Source organism: Protopterus annectens, chromosome 1.part1, assembly GCF_019279795.1.
Source record: "Protopterus annectens isolate FY-2018-M chromosome 1.part1, PAN1.0, whole genome shotgun sequence".
Lineage (NCBI taxonomy): Eukaryota > Metazoa > Chordata > Ceratodontiformes > Protopteridae > Protopterus > Protopterus annectens.
Window position 1 is genome coordinate 1024903608 of NC_056726.1, and position 18378 is coordinate 1024921985.

At 38.7% G+C, this 18378-nt stretch overlaps 1 protein-coding gene across 1 annotated transcript in view; it reads left to right on the plus strand.

Moving 5' to 3' along the window:
- The window catches only part of LOC122815279, a 164584-nt gene that overhangs the window by 110563 nt on the left and 35643 nt on the right, over nucleotides 1–18378 (plus strand). Inside the window, exon 3 of the mRNA XM_044087642.1 lies at nucleotides 2209–2484. Coding sequence (XP_043943577.1) covers nucleotides 2209–2484 — 276 coding nt within the window. The remainder of the gene's footprint in view (nucleotides 1–2208; nucleotides 2485–18378) is intronic.

The window sequence follows — 18378 nt, forward strand, 5'->3', positions numbered from 1 at the left end:
TCTTTAGCTATGTTAGAAACCTGGGTGGAAACTCCCAGATATGCTCAGAATTAGTCCAAAATGATAAGAAAATCACTGAACCCACAGACATTGCCAACATACTGGCAGACAGGTTCAGTGCAAATTTCTCCCCTCCCCCCCCCCCCAAAGGAGAAATATCTGTCCCACCAGAGTCTAGCCTCCCAAACATCTCAGATGCCCAGGTGACAGCTGCTCTCTCTAAAGCAAAAAACACAGCATCAATGGGACCGGACGGTATCCCCGGCTGTGTGCTACACAAACTCAATGAGGAACTAAACCCACACATAAGGCTGCTGTTTAATCTTAGCCTTACTACAGGATATGTACCCAAAGAATGGCGTACGACAACTGTGGTCCCACTCCACAAAGGCGGTGCTTCTACGGACCCTGGAAATTACCGCCCCATAAGCTTGACGAGCCTTGTCTGCAAAGCTATGGAGAGGATCATAATGGAACTCATAAATAAAGACATTGGGGACCTACAGACACTGGATCCTACCCAATTTGGCTTTGTCAAGGGCAGATCCTGCCTCTTGAACTTGGTCGACTTTTTCGAAACAGTCACTAAGGCCATTGATGAGGGTAAGGCAGTTCACACAGCCTACCTTGACCTAGCAAAAGCATTCGACACAATACCCCACTCGGGCATCATAGAAAAGCTCACCAGCTTAGATGTAAACCCATATGTCACAAGATGGGTTGCAAACTGGCTCAAGGACAGAACACACAGGGTTAGAGTTGCTGGTGCCATGTCAGACTCTAAGCCGGTCCTGGCGGTGTCCCACAGGGCTCAGTCCTGGGCCACCTCTTGTTCAGCATTTATTTTTCTGAAGTGCAGGCAAACATAGGGGAATTGTGGCTGACAAAATTTGCAGATGACTGCAAACTGGGCACCATAATTGACACTCCATCAGACACAGACATCCTCCAGAAAGGTCTCATAGAAATGGATAACTGGTGCCAGAGCCATGGCCTTAAGCTAAATGCCAAAAAATGTATAGTCATACCCTTTGGGAAAAACAAGGTAATCCCTAATTACCACATAGGTGGTAATCCATTAAACATGGAAGAAGTTATCAGGGACCTGGGGACCCAAGTTGACAGTAACCTCTCTTTTGACACTCACATTGCCAAAGTGGTTAGGAAGACCTTCTACATTGCCCACCTGATCATGAAGGGATTCACATCCAGATCAGGAGAGGTCATTGTACCCCTGTACTCTTCACTTATCAGACCAATGATTGAGTACAATGCCCCATTGAATGTACCTTACCCGACACCTGCAGCAGTTGGAAAGACCCCAAAAGTTCCTCACCAAATGGATAAAGGGGCTCAAACATATGTCATACGATGCCCGACTGAAGAAACTCCAGCTCTATTCAGTCGCATACCGTCTGCTCAGAGGTGATCTGTGCCTGACATACAAGGCCATGTCCAACCCGGAATTAATGGACATGCTCCACCTCAATAATCCAAATCCACCAGAGCCACGAGAGCAAGAGACTTAAACCTCAACACAGATATAAATAGGACGTGCTGGAGGGACAGATTCATCACCCAGAGACTCCCTACACTATGGAACAGAATCCCAGTCCATGTGAGGCAGAGCCCCTCACTGACTCAGTTCAAGAGAAATCTTGACGAGTGGATGGGAGATCGTAGGTTTACCCCGGGAATCATCTCTGTATCACTGCTGGACAGAGGCACAGCAAACTAATGGGTATAGTATTCTCATCCTAAGGGGTGGTGAAAGCCACACACACTCTGGCTAGGCTTATAAATGCCCTAGGGCAGATAGCCTAGTATGAACCTATGAACCTATGAACCTATAAATTAAGGTACATTTTTTGGCAAACGTTTTTTTGTATTTTTTAGAATATCCTAAAAGTGAATTAAACTAATTTCTATTATAAGAATGGCATCTGTTCAGTGTGAGCCAAACAAGGCTTTTCCTGCACACAGAGATGTGCCAACGTTTTTACTGTAATGGTACATGAAAGCTAAGAACTGTAGCAGCATTTACTTTTACTGTAGGAAGTGAGACCTATGAAATATCATACAAACATGGGATGCCAAGGAAAATAGCTATGTTTAATAACTCTAAGTGTATATTCATTCAAAAAGTATGCTCACTAGTCTTATGAGTTAATAACCCAGTTTGCTAACAATGTTTTTTTTTCGGAGCAGAAATTCAAGTGGAGGAGCCAGACATACAGATTGAAGAAAAAGGGAATAAAATCATTTGTACCAGCAGAAATAGTTACTATGAATACCGAATGTGCATTCTGTATCAAAATGATGAGCATGTACAGGATACTGGTGATCAATACAATACTAGGCCTACTCAGGAGGTTTCCTTTACTGTTCCTAATCTTCCTGATGAGACTTTGTTCAAATGTTTGTGTTATACGAGTGGACGAATGTGGACGCGAAACAGCTCTGCTATAACTAAAGGAATGAAATGTAAGTAGCATTTTAACTAGTTCTGCTGCTTCTTATTAAAGTATTCACAACTGTGAATTATGTATATAACACAATTCTCTGATGTACTACCATATAAAAAAACAGTCTGTGTAAACTAACTTACTTATAGTCCAAGGAAGCAGAAAATATATAAGCCAGTATTCATAGTCCAGGGCTTCGCAAATGAGTTACTGTTATCTGCGGATAGCAGTGTTACATTTGTTGAAAGGCATTTGTAGTGAATACAGAAAAGTGAAAGAAAAAGTGAAAAAGTTTTTTTTTTTAAAACATGCCCACTTTTTGTAAAAGAGTACAAACCTGTGAAATACTTTTTTTTTTCACCAGTTTCAGGCAAGTGCAACTGTGCCCAGTCACACTCAAAATGTTTCAGAAAGCTGCAGGCTGCACAGCAGCTAAGATAGATTTCTTTTCTAGAAAGAAAAGTGGTTTATAATTTGTTTATATCAGAGTATACTTTTTATGGAAACCCTGATTGCTTAATTAAAGAAAAAAAGGGGGTCATGACAAAGATTAAAAAGAGGGGAACACAAAAGGGGAAATATCAAGAAGGTTTGTGCTGGAAAGGGTGGGAGAGGATAGGCACTATGTTTTAATCGGGGATAGACTCCCTATTTTTTCAAATTTTTTATGAGAGGATATTGTGGGTAGGAAGCAGGGAAGAGGGTGAAGGAGAAAGGGTAAGGGGAGAAAGGGTAAAGGGAGAAAGGGTAAGGGGAGAAAGGGTAAGGGAAGAAGGGCTGAGGAAGTGCAAGCTGGAATACCAGTCCATAGAATGTCAAACGCGCACTGCCAGATGGTGTTGCAGAGGAGGACTCCGATGTTGAGGGGAAGAGGCCTGTGTGTACACTACAGAAAATGTTTTAATACTATTGTAAAGCTCACTTGCCTGAGTTATTATGTATGCAGTACGTGTGCTGAAATCATTGCCTCAGTGAAAAACTTCTTTGTCATTTTGAAGTTGCATTTCATGACTTAGCTGCAGAACTGAGTAGAGATTATAGAAGTGTAATATACAAATTGTGCATACATGGGGATAAATGCTTTAATTTACCACAGAGGTTTTGCTGTGCAAAGTACTTGAACAGGCATGTGTGATAAATCTTATGTTTTGGTAGAGACAGTTAGGAAAACAAGAGGCAACATTATCAATACATGACAGTGGCAGAAGACAGGGCAAGGAGTTTTTGTTGTTGTTGACTAAGGTGATGAATGAACTACAGTTAAAACAGATTACACTTTGCATGGATATATTGAGATTTTTTTTTTAGTTATTCATATGTTTTGTGTTGAATAACTATCATTGTAGGTGGCAGGAACACCTGACCATTGGTTTGTACTTTAACAGGTGAATACATTCAAACATTACAGTCACACTACCTGACTGTAGCACCCCCCCCCCTTTTTTTATGGCAGTATTAAGGACATATGGGAGCCTTCTTTTTGGTAAAGGGGGGCTCAGAAGACTCAAGAGGAACAAGGCCTGGTGTTAATTAAATGTTGAAATTGATGTAGTTAGAGGCAGAAACTGAGCATTAGTACAATGCAAGAAAAGGGCAAATGATATAGTAGCACATATTAGAAGCAACGCCAGGCAGAATGCAATTTCCTGTGCCAGTACAGTGAGGAGGGGTCTTCTGAATTTTATTAAGTTAATATCAGATGATGAATACCTTTTGTCCATCCTTGGGGATGATTATGAAGAAGATGATGCAGCCAGAATAATTAGCGGTGCTGTGGACACTATTCCATCTAACCAATGTCTGCAGCAGCACTCATCTCCTCATGAAGGTTGATTTAAAAGTTAGTAGCACACAGTTATATACAGACATTTGAATGCTGACAGGGAATTGTATTTTATTTATCCTTTATTGACTGGGTTCATCCCACTAGGCTAGTAGCCTATTTTCATTGAAGACTGGAGGTGGTATTTATATTACTAGGGAAATTTGTCCAGGGCATCAGGGAACTTATCCTTCTTGCTCCTGTTAATGGAGGGTCATGGTTTGTCTGAACCTTTCCTGCTTACATTCTGGGCACAGTGGTGGAGGTGGAATGTGAGAACCTGTGAGTGATAGTAGTGGTGATATATTTGAAAACAATACATTGCAGCCAGCTGAGTATAGCAGGTGGCAGAAGAAGAGAGATGCCAAATTGTTGAATGAGAAAGGAAGCATAGCTTCCAGTATTATTGAGGATGAAGAAATGAAGGCAAGTGGTAGCTCATAAAAGGAAGTCAGATGAGCCTTCCACTAATTCAGAAGATTTTCAACAGCACATATTTTAAGAGGAGATATCAATGAGAGAAGAGTGTGTTGTTACAACCCTCCAGTTAGGAGGGTTGGGGGATGATATGGTGAACCACTCTTTACTTATAAATATTTTGAAATCACTCTCTCTTGATACTATGGCTGTACAGTGGTTTACTTCCTACCTCAACAATAGGCAACAGGCTGTGCTCTGGGAGAATAAACTATCATTCCACCTTTCAGTCTTACTGGGTGTCCCTCAGGGCTCCATTCTAGGCCCTCTCTTATTCGCAATATTTATCAATGATCTCTACCTAGCTATTCCTCAGGCAACTTGCATACAGTATGCAGATGATTCAACTTTAATCTGTGCAGCTGAATCTTCATCTGAACTACAATCCCTAACAAAAAATATTTAATGTAGTAGAGACTTGGTTCTTAAAACATTGCCTCCTCTTGAATCCCCAAAAAACAAAGCTCCTTCTCTTTACTCCTACCCGTAAATCCATGCCTTTAGATTTCTTTGTTATTTCTAACAATGGCACCCTCATATCCCTTGATTCTACCACCAAACTCCTAGGAATTATAATAGACAATTACCTCAGCTTCTATACCCATATTAATAACACTATAAAAACAGTCAACAGAAAAATGGGCTCCCTATGCAGTATCAAATACTTTCTCACTCCAACAGCCAGAACTACTATTGCCCACTCTCATCTAATCTCAACACTTTTCTATGCCTCACCAATTTACACCAACCTATCCAAGAAGAATCTTCTCAAACTAACTACATCTTACAATAACATTGCCAGATTTGCTACTGGTAATCGCTTTAGAACTCATCACTGTCAGAATCTAAAACAACTAGGATGGCTTGAACTACAAAATCAGCTTTATTTTAACCAACTTACCATTGCCCATAAGGTCCTTAACCAGCCTAACAACACTCCTATACTCTCAAACCTCATTACTCCGTATAAAAACCTCAATACCTTACGCTCTGCTAACAAACTTCTACTTAGTATTAGTAAGTCTAACAACATGGCAGGTAACTCTCGTTCCTCAAACACAACTGGGAAATACTGGAACCTTCTACCTAGTGATCTTACTTCACTTCCTTCCCTACCCCACTTCAAACAAAAACTCAAAATTTACCTTAGAACACACTGGTTATGCCCTTGCACCAACCCTGACTAACCCACTACCTCTGTGACTAAATTTCTCCTAACTCCACTCTGACTTTAATTCAATACTCTTTACTGCAAACTTTGCAAGAATTGTAAACCCGCATACAGTTATGATCTACCTCACATGGATATCTTGTTCAATATGTTGTAAATACTCTTATGCAACCATTCTCAGGAATTGTAAACCTGACAAAAGTTCAGTCTACCTCATTTGAATATCCTGTTCTATATTATTGTAAATATTGTCCTGCAATGTACTGTAAAATGTTTTGTATCATCTGCTATGTTAACTTGACTGTAACCATATAAACACTGTTTTGAATTTGTAACCTTATACATATTGGTATAATGGCTCTGTCTTGGAGCTTTTCTCCCCAGGCCTCTACTGAAAATGGACATATACCCAGTTGGACTAGTCCAGTCAACAAATGTAAAATAAATAAATAAATAAAAATAAATGATATCCTTGATGGATTGTTACTGGACAGTGATCTGGAGAGTGGGAAAGACATTTTGTAGAGATGTAATGGATAAAATTCAAGAGGAATAATTAGAAGATAACCAGGGAAAAGAATCCTTAAAAGGAACCATATGCCAAGACCCTGGAAGAAAACACAATGAAGCTTGCGACTTAGTCAAGCCTTGTAGTTGTTGTTTTAACAATGTAGTCCACAGAAATCCACAGGATAAAAATGCCAAGGAACAAAGCTTTTCAGTTGTTAAAATATTTTAATCCAAGTATTCGCTTCACAGGAAAAAAACACTGAAATCACACTAACGCTCCAAATGCAAGTACGTTTTCATTTCAAAAACGTCCTCAGATGTGGACTGGTAACTGCATCAGTGCATATATATATATATATATATATATATATATATATATATATATATATATATATATATATATATATATATATATATATATATATATATACATCAATTAACTTTTAAAACCACCAATCTCATGCTGCATAGTAAATGAAGCATAATTGAAAAGTATGCCATGAAAACTTAAGGCACATTCTTCTAAATACCTTATTTCTTGCATAAAAAGTACTATTGACCTAATTGTACTAATGATAACAATCAAATATCATACCAGTTGTCTAAAAGTTTTCAAACTCTTTGATACAGTCATTTTTATCACTTTAATTTAAACTTTAAAATCTCTAAAACCTTTTAAAACCTTTTCGAAAACAACTTTTAATACAGTGCCATCTTGTGGAACAAAGTTGAATTACAATTTTCTATTATAAAGAATGTATGTTTCCTAGGAATTTCTCTGAATCCAGAACTTATATGGAGTAACTGTTGTAATCATGCTTACAAAATTCAGAGCGGTACAGTAATAAGCAGCTATCCATGTTAATACAAATATGTTTAAAATCTTCATGTTAAATAAATAAATGAATAACGTGCAAAATAGCAAAATGCAAAATACAAATACTTTAAAAACATTTAAAAAATTATTTCAGTTTCTTGACGTCAGTGTAGTTCATCATCTTATATTGAAAAATATATTGTTGAAATACAATTGAGATAACAATCCTGACATGGAAATTAGTTAATAACTTAATAATTAAGTAAAGGAAGAACATTAGATTCCTGCTTGGGATCTATAATTTCAAAGCTCTTAATTTGAGGAGGGGAGCAATGGACATACTTTCATTGAGTCCCGGGTGCTTGTTGGCTAATATTCTTCCTTTACTTAATTTGTATTAACATAGATAGCTGCTTTTTACTGTATTTCTCTGAATTTTGTAAGCATGATTACAACAGTTACTCCATATAAGTTCTGGGTTCAGAGAAATTCCTAGGAAACATACATTCTTTATAACAGAAAATTGTAGTTCAACCTTTTTCCACAAGATGGCATTGTATTAAAAGTTGTTTTAGAAAAGGTTTTAGGTTCATAGGTTCATTTAAAAGGTTTTAGAGATTTTAAAGTTTAAATGAAAGTAATAAAAATAACCGTATGGTTATCATTAGTACAATTAGGTCAATAGTACTTTTTATGCAAGAAATAAGGCATTTAGAATGTGCCTTTAAAAGTTTTCATGGCATACTTTTCAATTATGCTTCATTTACTATGCAGCATGAGATTGGTGGTTTTAAAAGTTAATTGATGTATATATATATATATATATATATATATATATATATATATATATATATATATATAGATATATATATATAAGTATATGCACTGATGCAGTTACCAGCCCACATCTGAGGATGTTTTTGAAATGAAAACGTACTTGCATTTGGAGCGTTAGTGTGATTTCAGTGTTTTGGATTTAACTATTTTAACAGCTGAAAAGCTTTGTTCCTTGGCGTTTTTATCATGTGGATTTCTGTGGACTACATTGTTAAATCAACAACTACAAGGCTTGACTAAGTTTCCCTGTCCGTAAGCTTCATTGTGTTTTCTTCCAGGGTCTTGGCATATGGTTTTTTTAGATACTTTTTGACCTGTTGGCAGTTTTTGGTGTTATCCTTAAAAGGAAAAAAAGTATGCAGACATGGTAAGAAAAAAAACAAGACGAGAAACATAAATGAAGTGAAGAATCCAGAGGTAAGGAAAAAAGAAAAAAGAATTAGACAGTAAGAGCATTCAGTAATACAGAAGAGAAAATGGCCAGATATATGGAATTTGACAATGCTATTTTTCTCTCATAGGTTCATAGGTTCATAGGTTTATACTAGGCTATCTGCCCTAAGGCATTTATAAGCCTAGCCCAAAGTTTTGTGGCTTACGCCACCCCTTATATGAAAAAATACTGTACCCATTAGTTTGTTGTGCCTCTGTCCAGCAGTGACACAGAGATGATTCCTGGGGTAATCCTACGATCTCCCATCCACAGGTCAAGATTTCTCTTGAACAGAGCCAGCGAGGTGCTCTGCCTCACATGGACTGGGATTTTATTCCACAGCATAGGGAGTCTCTGAGTGATAAATCTATCCCTCCAGCACATCCTATTTATATCCGTGCTAAGGTTTAAGTCGCTTACTCTAGTGGTTTTGGTGGATTTGGAATTTTTGAGGTGGAGCATGTCCATTAATTCTGGGTTGGACATGGCCTTGTATGTCAGGCACATGTCACCTCTGAGCAGACGGTCTCGAAGGTAAACTAGATGATGTAAGAGCACCTATTCACATTAGCAAAGAGACTTTTTGTGACATTATACAGCAGAGAGCTGATTATCTAAAACATCAATTATCCAAAAGCAACCTCTAAAGTTTTTGGGTAGGAAAATTCATAAAGTCTGAATATGTTAATATCATACATATTAGCATTTGCATGTTTTTTGAGTTTGTAGCCTGCTCGTGTGTGAAACATATTCCTTATTGTCCACTGGAATCATTGAAGGGTTGAAAAAATGTATTCCGTGCATGCAGAAAAACAAGATATTAGAAGTTTTTTTTTTTTTTTATCAAGTTCAGTGTATGTTTGATTATCGAAACAGTTTGATTATCCAAACTACCCTAGGTCCTATTTGGAGTGGATAACCAACTCTCTACTATATTTGAAAATGTAACTATAGAGGATAATTTTTAGGGGAGTATATAAAAAAACGATTGCTACTCTTGGAGCTCATATGTGTTTAAAACATTTTAAATGGAAACTACAAAAAGATTCACATTCAGTTCAGAACCTAGATAAAAAGGAAGACTTTAAAAAGGCTTTTATTAAAATATGTAAAGATGTGATGGGCATTACTAAAGTCTAAGATACCAGATGACTATGGATGGGAGGGGGTTGGGATTATAATATTTTAAAAATGAAAAATGATGCAATTGTTCACATTCTAAATGTTTATAAATATTGAATGGGATAAAGGCATTGTAAAGTATTGATGTCATCCAAAGACATGCTATTGTTGTGGAAAATTAGGTCACTTAATTAGTAACTGTGATAAGTGAAAATGTTATATTTGTGGAAAAACTGGGCATGATGGAAAAATGTAAATTGAAATGTTATAGATGCAATAAAACAGGACATTTATGGATGGATTCTATGGAAGGGGAAAAACAAATGGAAGGTGAAATGAGTGACACACGACAGGAACATATATTAGTACTGAAGGGAGAAGTTTTGGAAAATATTACGATGGTGCTGCGGTAGCATTGTCACCTCACAGTAAGACATCCTGTTCAATTTTCAGCTAGAGTGTCTTCTGTGTGGAGACATGCGTGAATGGGCGTACCTTCGTTGAAGGTAGTGCATCAGAGCTGGCAACTCTGCATGTAAAAATCTACTGCCAATCATTAGCGGACCGGAGTTCCGCTGTGGCAACCCCTAACCGGGAAAAGCCGAAAGACACAGCAAAAATTACAAGACCGCAGAGAGTGGAAGGTGAGGAAGGAACAAAAAAGAAGGCAAATACAGAAGAAGGATCCAAAGTAACTGATGCAGAAGATATTAACTGGAGTAAAGTAAAAGAAAAAAAAAATAACATAAAAGGTAAAAGAGTGAGAAAAAGGAAAAGAAAATCTATATGAATAAACATAAACGAAAAAAGGGAAATGATGAATCAAAAGAGTAGGAAGATTGAACAAAACCTAGTATGAGTATTTATCAAAAGGAAAGGGATAACTGTAGAACAGCACCAACAAATGTAAATAGTCTGAAAACTTAACAAGAAGGTTAGGTATTACACAATAGTGTAAAAAGCTTACTGCAGATAACCTAGCGTTAGAGAACATAAGATGTTTACTCACAATAGAAAGATTACAGACTAAAGAATATTATGTGGAATTTATGTAAAATATGTTTACAGGAGTGACAATATTACTGAGTGACACTGTAAAGGTATTAGATGTTACTTTGTTAACGGGAAGAATAACAATTTTGGATATAATATGGTAAGGACGTGTATAGAATAATAACACTTTATGCTGATGTGACTGGTAAAGAAAAGGAGAACATGTCTCAGAAGATTACAGCTGATGTCGCCATAAACACTGACATAACAATAGCAGGAGACTTCAACTGTGATTTAAGAAACAAAAATGAAAAGGACATAATGTAAATAAATGTTAGCGGTAATAGGGTGTGGCAAAACGAGTTCATGGAAATATAATAGTTGGAATTATAGAGGAGGAGATCACAGAACAGGAAAGAAATAAATTATTTTTTAGTATCAGAAAAGGTAGAAATAGTTAAGCAAGGAGTGTTAGAAACAGGCTTTTCAGACTGTATGGCTATCTGGATAGAAATTAAAGGAAAATAGAGACTACATAAAGACAGGAAAAGGAATATAAATAACTGGAATGAGAAAGGGAAATTAATAATAAAGGAATCTTGGAAAGATCATATTGGCATGCAGCATTTCTATCAAAATTAGTCAGAATGGTCCCACTCCACAAAGGTGGCACCACAACGGACCCCGGGAACTATTGCCCCATAAGCCTGACTAGTCTGGTCTGTAAAGCTATGGAGCGTATAATCATGGAACTCATAAACAAAGACATTGGGAGCCTCCAGACACTGGGCCCTACCCAATTTGGCTTTGTTAAGGGCAGATCTTGCCTCTTCAACCCAGTTGATTTCTTTGAAACAGTTACCAAAGCCATAGATTAGGGCAAGGTAGTCCACACAGCCTACCTGGACCTGGACCTCGCAAAAGCCTTCGACACAATACCCCACTCGGGCATCATAAATAAGCTTACCAGCTTAAATATCAACCCCTATATCACAAGATGGGTTGCAAACTGGCTCAGGGATAGAACCCACATGGTCAGAATTGCAGGTGCCACGTCCGAATCCAAACCAGTTACAAGTGGCGTCCCACAAGGCTCAGTTCTGGGACCTCTCTTATTCGGTATATACTTCTCTGAGGTTCAGGCTAACACGGGGGGACTATGGCTGACAAAGTTCGCAGATGACTGCAAACTGGGAGCCATAATCGACTCTCCAGCTGACGCAAGCATCCTCCAAAAGGGTCTCACAGAGAAGGATGCTTGGTGTCAGAACCACGGCCTCAAGCTAAATGCTAAAAAGTGCATAGTCATCCCCTTTGGGAAAAACAAAGTGCCCACAAATTACCACATAGGTGATAATCCATTAAGTACGGAAGAAGTAATTAGAGATTTGGGGACCAATGTAGATAGTAATCTCTCCTTTGATAATCATGTTGCCAAAGTGGTTAGAAAGACCTTCTATATAGCTCACCTTATCACGAAAGGGTTTGCATCTAGATCAAGAGAGGTCATTGTGCCCCTCTACTTGTCACACATTAGGCCCATAATTGAATACAATGCCCCTTTTGGGATGTACCTTACCCAACACCTGCAGCAACTGGAGAGACTCCAAAAGTACCTCACCAAGAAGATCATGGGCTACAAACAGATGTCTTATGCAGCTCGACTAAAGAAACTCCAGCTCTACTCAGTTGCTTACCGCCTACTCAGAGGTGATCTATGCCTGATGTACAAAGCCATGTCTAACCCAGAATTAATGGACATGCTCCACCTCAAAAAATCCAAATCCCTTAGAGCTACATGCTCCAGGTACTTAAACCTCAGCACAAAAATAAATAGGACATGCTGGAGGGACAGATTCATTTCCCAGAGGCTCCCCTCACTCTGGAATAGAATACCAATTCATGTTAGACATAGCCCCTCGCTGACCCTCTTCAAGCGAAATCTGGACGCGTGAATGGGAAATCACAAATTCACCCCTGGGATCTCTTCTGTATCCCTGCTCGACAGAGGCACAGTAAACTAATCTTAAAGGGCTACCTTCTGTGACCTACTATACAGAGGCACAGTAGGCTAATCTAACAGGGAGGCAAAAGCCAAATACACTCGGGCTAGGCTTATAAATGCCCTAGGGCAGATAGCCTAGTATCTACCTATGAACATATGAATGGTAGATTGTCTTTATAGACAACTACGAGAAATGTTATTTGAAATGGGAGATAGAAAAAAAGGATACAAGCTACGAGAAAACTATAAGCAGTGGGTTATGGGATAGGACACCAAATATATAAAGACTTGACAAAATGGTAAAAGAAATGTTTTCTAGAAGTATTACACAAATGGTTAAGACAAGGGTTCAGGTCAAAGATTTATGTACAGGAGTAATGAAATTTATATCAACAAAATGGGCTAGATATGTTATACAGAGCAGAGTAGTGGTAATGAACAATACAGACTATAAAATATTTATGAAAATAATTCAGAAAAGATTGGAAGTTAAAATTGCCCCCCCCTCCCCCGAGGTCAACCCCTCGCTGGTTAGATCAGATCATAGAATAATCACTCTGGATATCCATATTCCGCCCCCACCCCCAATCAAGGAAACCACCAAGAAAAACATTTCAAAAGCAAACTTCACATTACTTAAGAATGAGGTGGAAAAGTTCACAGCCCCCATGCTAAAGGACAACATTGTCCAAGCTGCTGAATCCCTTACAAAGGCACTCTATGAGCACCTGCACGAATGCATGGATCGTGCTATCCCAAGCAAAACCAAGACTCACTCCTTCAAGAAAAAGAAACCAGTCTGGTGCACCCCTGCCATAAACAAGCTATACAATAGAAGGAGGAAACTAGTATAGAAAAGAGGAAAATCCCAAGAAGGAAAGACATCCCTAATCTGTATCAGCAAGAAACTACGATCCCTCATAAAATCATCCAAGGCCAGCTTCAAAAGAGAAATTGTCACGGACTCCAAAGATTACCACAAAGCATTCTTTAGATATGTCAAGAACCTAAGTGGAAACTCTCAGATCCGCTCTGAGTTAGTTCAGAAAATACACTGAACCGACTGATATTACCAACATTTTGGCAGATAGGTTTAGTGCAAACTTCACCCCCCTATCACCCCCTAAAGGGCCCATAACCATAACAGAAGTATATAGAGCCCTGGCAATCACTGACACACAGGTTAAAACAGCCCTATCCAAAGCCAAAAACACAGCTTTAATGGGACTGGACGGTGTTCCAGGCTGTGTCTTACACGGGCTCCAGAATGAACTAACCCCTCACCTGAACACACTGTTCAAACTCAGCCTCTCTACAGGCTACATACCCATAGAGTGGTGCACAGCAGCAGTTATCCTGCTCCACAAAGGTGGAGCCACAATGGACCACGGAAACTATCACCCTATAAGCCTGACTAGCATGGTCTGCAAGGCTATGGAGCGTATCATCATGGAACTCATTAACAGAGATATTGGGAACCTCCAAAGATTGGACCCTACCCAGTTTGGCTTTGTTAAGGGCAGATCATTCCTCATAAACCTGTTGGACTTCTTTGAGACAGTTACCAGGGCTTTAGACAAGGGAAATGAGGTCCACACAGCCTACCTAGACCTCGCAAAGGCATTTGACACCATTACCCATTCTGGTATTTTAGACATGCTCACCGGCCTGGGTGCCAATTGGCACACAGATAGAACCCACATGGTGAGAGCTACAGGCTCTAGGTCCTACTCTAAACCAGTTACAAGTAGCATCCCCCAGGGCTCAGTCCTGGGACCCCTCCTGTTCAGTGTATATACTTCTCAGAGGTACAGGCAAGCACAGGAGGACTCTGGCTGACAAAGTTCACAAAAGACTGCAAACTGGAGGCCGTAATTCACTCTCCAGCTGATACAGACATCCTCCAGAAGGGTTTCAGTGAGACGGATACCTGGTGTCAAAATCATGGCCTCAAGCTAAATGCCAAAAGTGCATAGTCATCCCCTTTGGAAAAAATAAAGTACATGCGAACTATCACATATGCAGTAGTCCCCTAAATACAGAAAATGAAATAAGGGATTTGGGGACCCAAGGAGATAGTAATCTCTCCTTTGATAATCATATTGCCATGTGGTTAGAACATCCTTCTATGTGGCCCACCTAATCACAAAAGGGTTCACATCTAGAATAAAAGAGGTTATTGTGCCCCTCTACTCATCACTCATCAGACCCATCATAGAGTACAACACCCCATTTGGGGTGTAACTTACAAGACACCTGCAACAGATGGAAAGACCACAGAAGTACCTCATCAAGAGGATTACTGGCCTCAAACAGATGCCCTATGCAGCCCAACTGAAGAAACTCCAGCTGTACTCAGTTGCATACCGCTTACTCAGAGGTGATCTCTGCCTGACATACAAGGCCATGTCCAACTCAGAATTGATGGACATGCTCCACCTAAAAAAACAATCCCTGAGAGCCACATGCTCTAGAGATCTAAACCTCACCACAACGATAAATAGGACATGCTGGAGGGATAGATTTCTGTCCAAGAGACTCCCCATGCTTTGGAACAGGATTCCAAACTACATCAGGCAGAGACCCTCACTAACACTCTTCAAGTGAAACCTTGACGAGTGGATGGGAAACAAAAAATTTACCCCGGGATCACTGCAGTGGCTCTGCTGGCAGAGGCACAGGGAACTAATGGCTCTGCTAGACAGAGGCACAGGGAACTAATTTAAGGGGGCAGCGAAAGCCAATGCATTCTGGCTAGGCTTATAGATGCCCTCAGGCAGATAGCCTAGTACTTACCTATGGACCTATAATAAGATTATAGATGACATGATATACATGCTGTTAAAGGTAGAGGAAGTCATTATTTAATAATGATACTCAAGGAATTGGTAGATGATATGATAAATAGGCAGGAACAAATAAAGATCATGACCGGTGATTTAAGAAAGCTTTGAAACTACACAGTGTGAAAAACTGTGGGAAATATTTTAATCATATAAGTGAGAAGATAAAAATGTGTGTATTACAGCACATAAAAATAACACAATTAATGTTTTAGTGAATGATTGGCATAGTAAGGACATAGCCATAAACAGTGGTATAAGACAAGATTGTCCATTAAGTAGGTTGATTTTTACATTACTAATAAATGCTTTAGTAAGTTGCATAAATCAAAAGATGAAGGATGTATGCTATAGAAATAAAGAAGGCATAGAAATACTTATGTTATCGTATGCCGATGATATTATAATTGTCATGAAATATGTAGAAGAAATTGATAAAGTAATAAATTATTTAAATGTGAATCTATATGTAATAGGTTTGTACTTAAAGAAATAGTAAAGGTTTAACACATAAAGAGAAAATAGGAGGCATCAAATTCAATATGCATGAAATAGCTTTAGGAATATGTTTTAGTGGATAAGAAAAATAAATAATTACAATGGCAAAAGATGTTAAAGAAAATAAATGTGTAAGATTTGGAGATCTTTAAAATCATCATTCAAGAAAAAAGTATACTAGATAAATCTAGTTGTGGCTAAAATGATATATTTAGCAAGTGTGTTTAGTTTGCCTTTAAAATATGAAAAAGAGTTATATGCATTATTTTTTTTTATTTACATGGGATTTGAGACTCAACCCAGTGCAAAGGGGTAGACTCTATGTTACAAAAGAAGACGGAGGGTTAGGTTTAATCAATCCAGTAGTTTATGTAGCTTCTTTGAATCTGTATATAGTCTTGAAATGGATGAAGGAAGCTTAATAAACAGAATATTAAGATATAAGTGGGGAAAGGAATGGGAAGGAATGCAAACACTTGAAAAGAGACAGTATAATTGAAGAGTTTAAGATAAGATATTGATTTGGAAAATAAATGTGAATGATTTTAAAGATGAGAAAAATGTATGGTACAAAAATATCACAATTAACCATTAATTTATATATCCTTGGATAGATTTAGAGGAAGATAAGATCATGGCAATAAAAGCAAGAATAGAAAGATGCCGAAATATGACTGAATGTCAGGATTGTTTATGCAGACGGTGGTGGTGCTGCAGTAGCGTTGTCACCTCACAGTAAGACGTTGTCCTGTTCGAGTCTCAGCTAGAGTGTCTTCTGTGTGGAGACATGCGTGAACGGGCGTACCTTCATTGAAGGTTGTGCGTCAGGGCTGGCAACTCGGCACGTAAAAATCTACTGCCAATCATTAGCGGACCGGAGTTCTACTGTGGTGACCCCTAACCGGGAAAAGCCGAAAGACACAACAACAACAACAAGTAATTAGGAAATTGCCAGTTAAAGCAAATATGCCATATAAGAGAAGCGAAGAGAAATGAAGCTCGAGTATGTAATTATTGTAAGGAGATTGAAATGGTTGAGCATGTATTCTTAAGATGTAAAGGAAATGGAAGAATGTGGAAGAAATTAGGAGAGCTAAATTATGCTGAAGACATAACGAGAATATAAGACATAAACATGGACATCATTGACCATGGGTTTTACCAAGATAAGAAAAAAGAATACGTATACTAAATGGATAAAAAATGTTCAATGCTATATGGGTTGCATGGAATCACAGACAGAAAGAAGTAATGTTCAACGAAAAATGGTATCTAGCAAAAATATTAGCAAAAAATAAGATTTTTATTTTGGAAAATGGAGTGTTGATCCCAGTATATAATGAAACTAAATTTGTAAAACATGAAGAAATGTGTCAATTTTAAAATACTGTAAATAATGTAAATATTGTATGTACTGTAAATATGGCATGATTAACAAGTCCTTTAAATAAAGGATCCTTAGTCTTTTCGATAGTTTTGGTGGGAACTTTTACACTTCTGAGCTACCACCAATTCAAGCAGATGGAGACTAAGTTTAACATATCAGAAGGAGTGTAGCACCCCCCAGTAGACTCGTCTCCAAATCGGTTGCAGAATCACATAGGTTCATAGGTTCATAGGTTCATAGGTTCATACTAGGCTATCTGCCCGAGGGCATTTATAAGCCTAGCCCATCGTTTTGTGGCTTACGCCACCCCTTTAGTATGGGGAACTATACCCATTATTTTGCTGTGCCTCTGTCGAGCAGTGACACTGAGGTAATTCCTGGGGTATATCTGCGATCTCCCATCCATTGGTCAAGATTTCTCTTGAACAAGGCCAGCGAGGTGCTCTGCCTCACATGTACCGGGATTTTGTTCCACAGCATAGGGAGTCTTTGGGTGATGAATCTATCCCTCCAGCACGTCCTATTAATAGCCGTGTCGAGGTTTAAGTCTCCGCCCTTGTGGCTCTGATGGATCTAGATTTTTGAGGTGAAGCATATTCATCAAATCTGGGTTTGACATGGCCTTGTATGTTAGGCAAAGGTCACCTCTGAGCAAGCGGTGGCGACTGAATAGAGCTGGAGTTCTTTCAGTCGGGCAGCATAGGACAGATTTTGAGACCCTTTATCCTTTTGGTGAGGAACTTTTGTGGCCTCTCCAGCTGCTGCAAGTGTCGGGTCAGATACATTCCGAATGGGGCATTGTACTCAATCATTGGTCTGATGAGTGATGAGTAAAGGAGACTATGACCTCCCTTGATCTAGATGAGAATCCCTTCATGATAAGGTGGGCAATGTAGAAGGACTTCCTAACTACTTTAGCTAAATGGGTGTCGAATGACAGACTACTATCAACCTGGGTCCCCAGGTCCCTGATAACTTCTTCTGTGCTCAGTGGATTG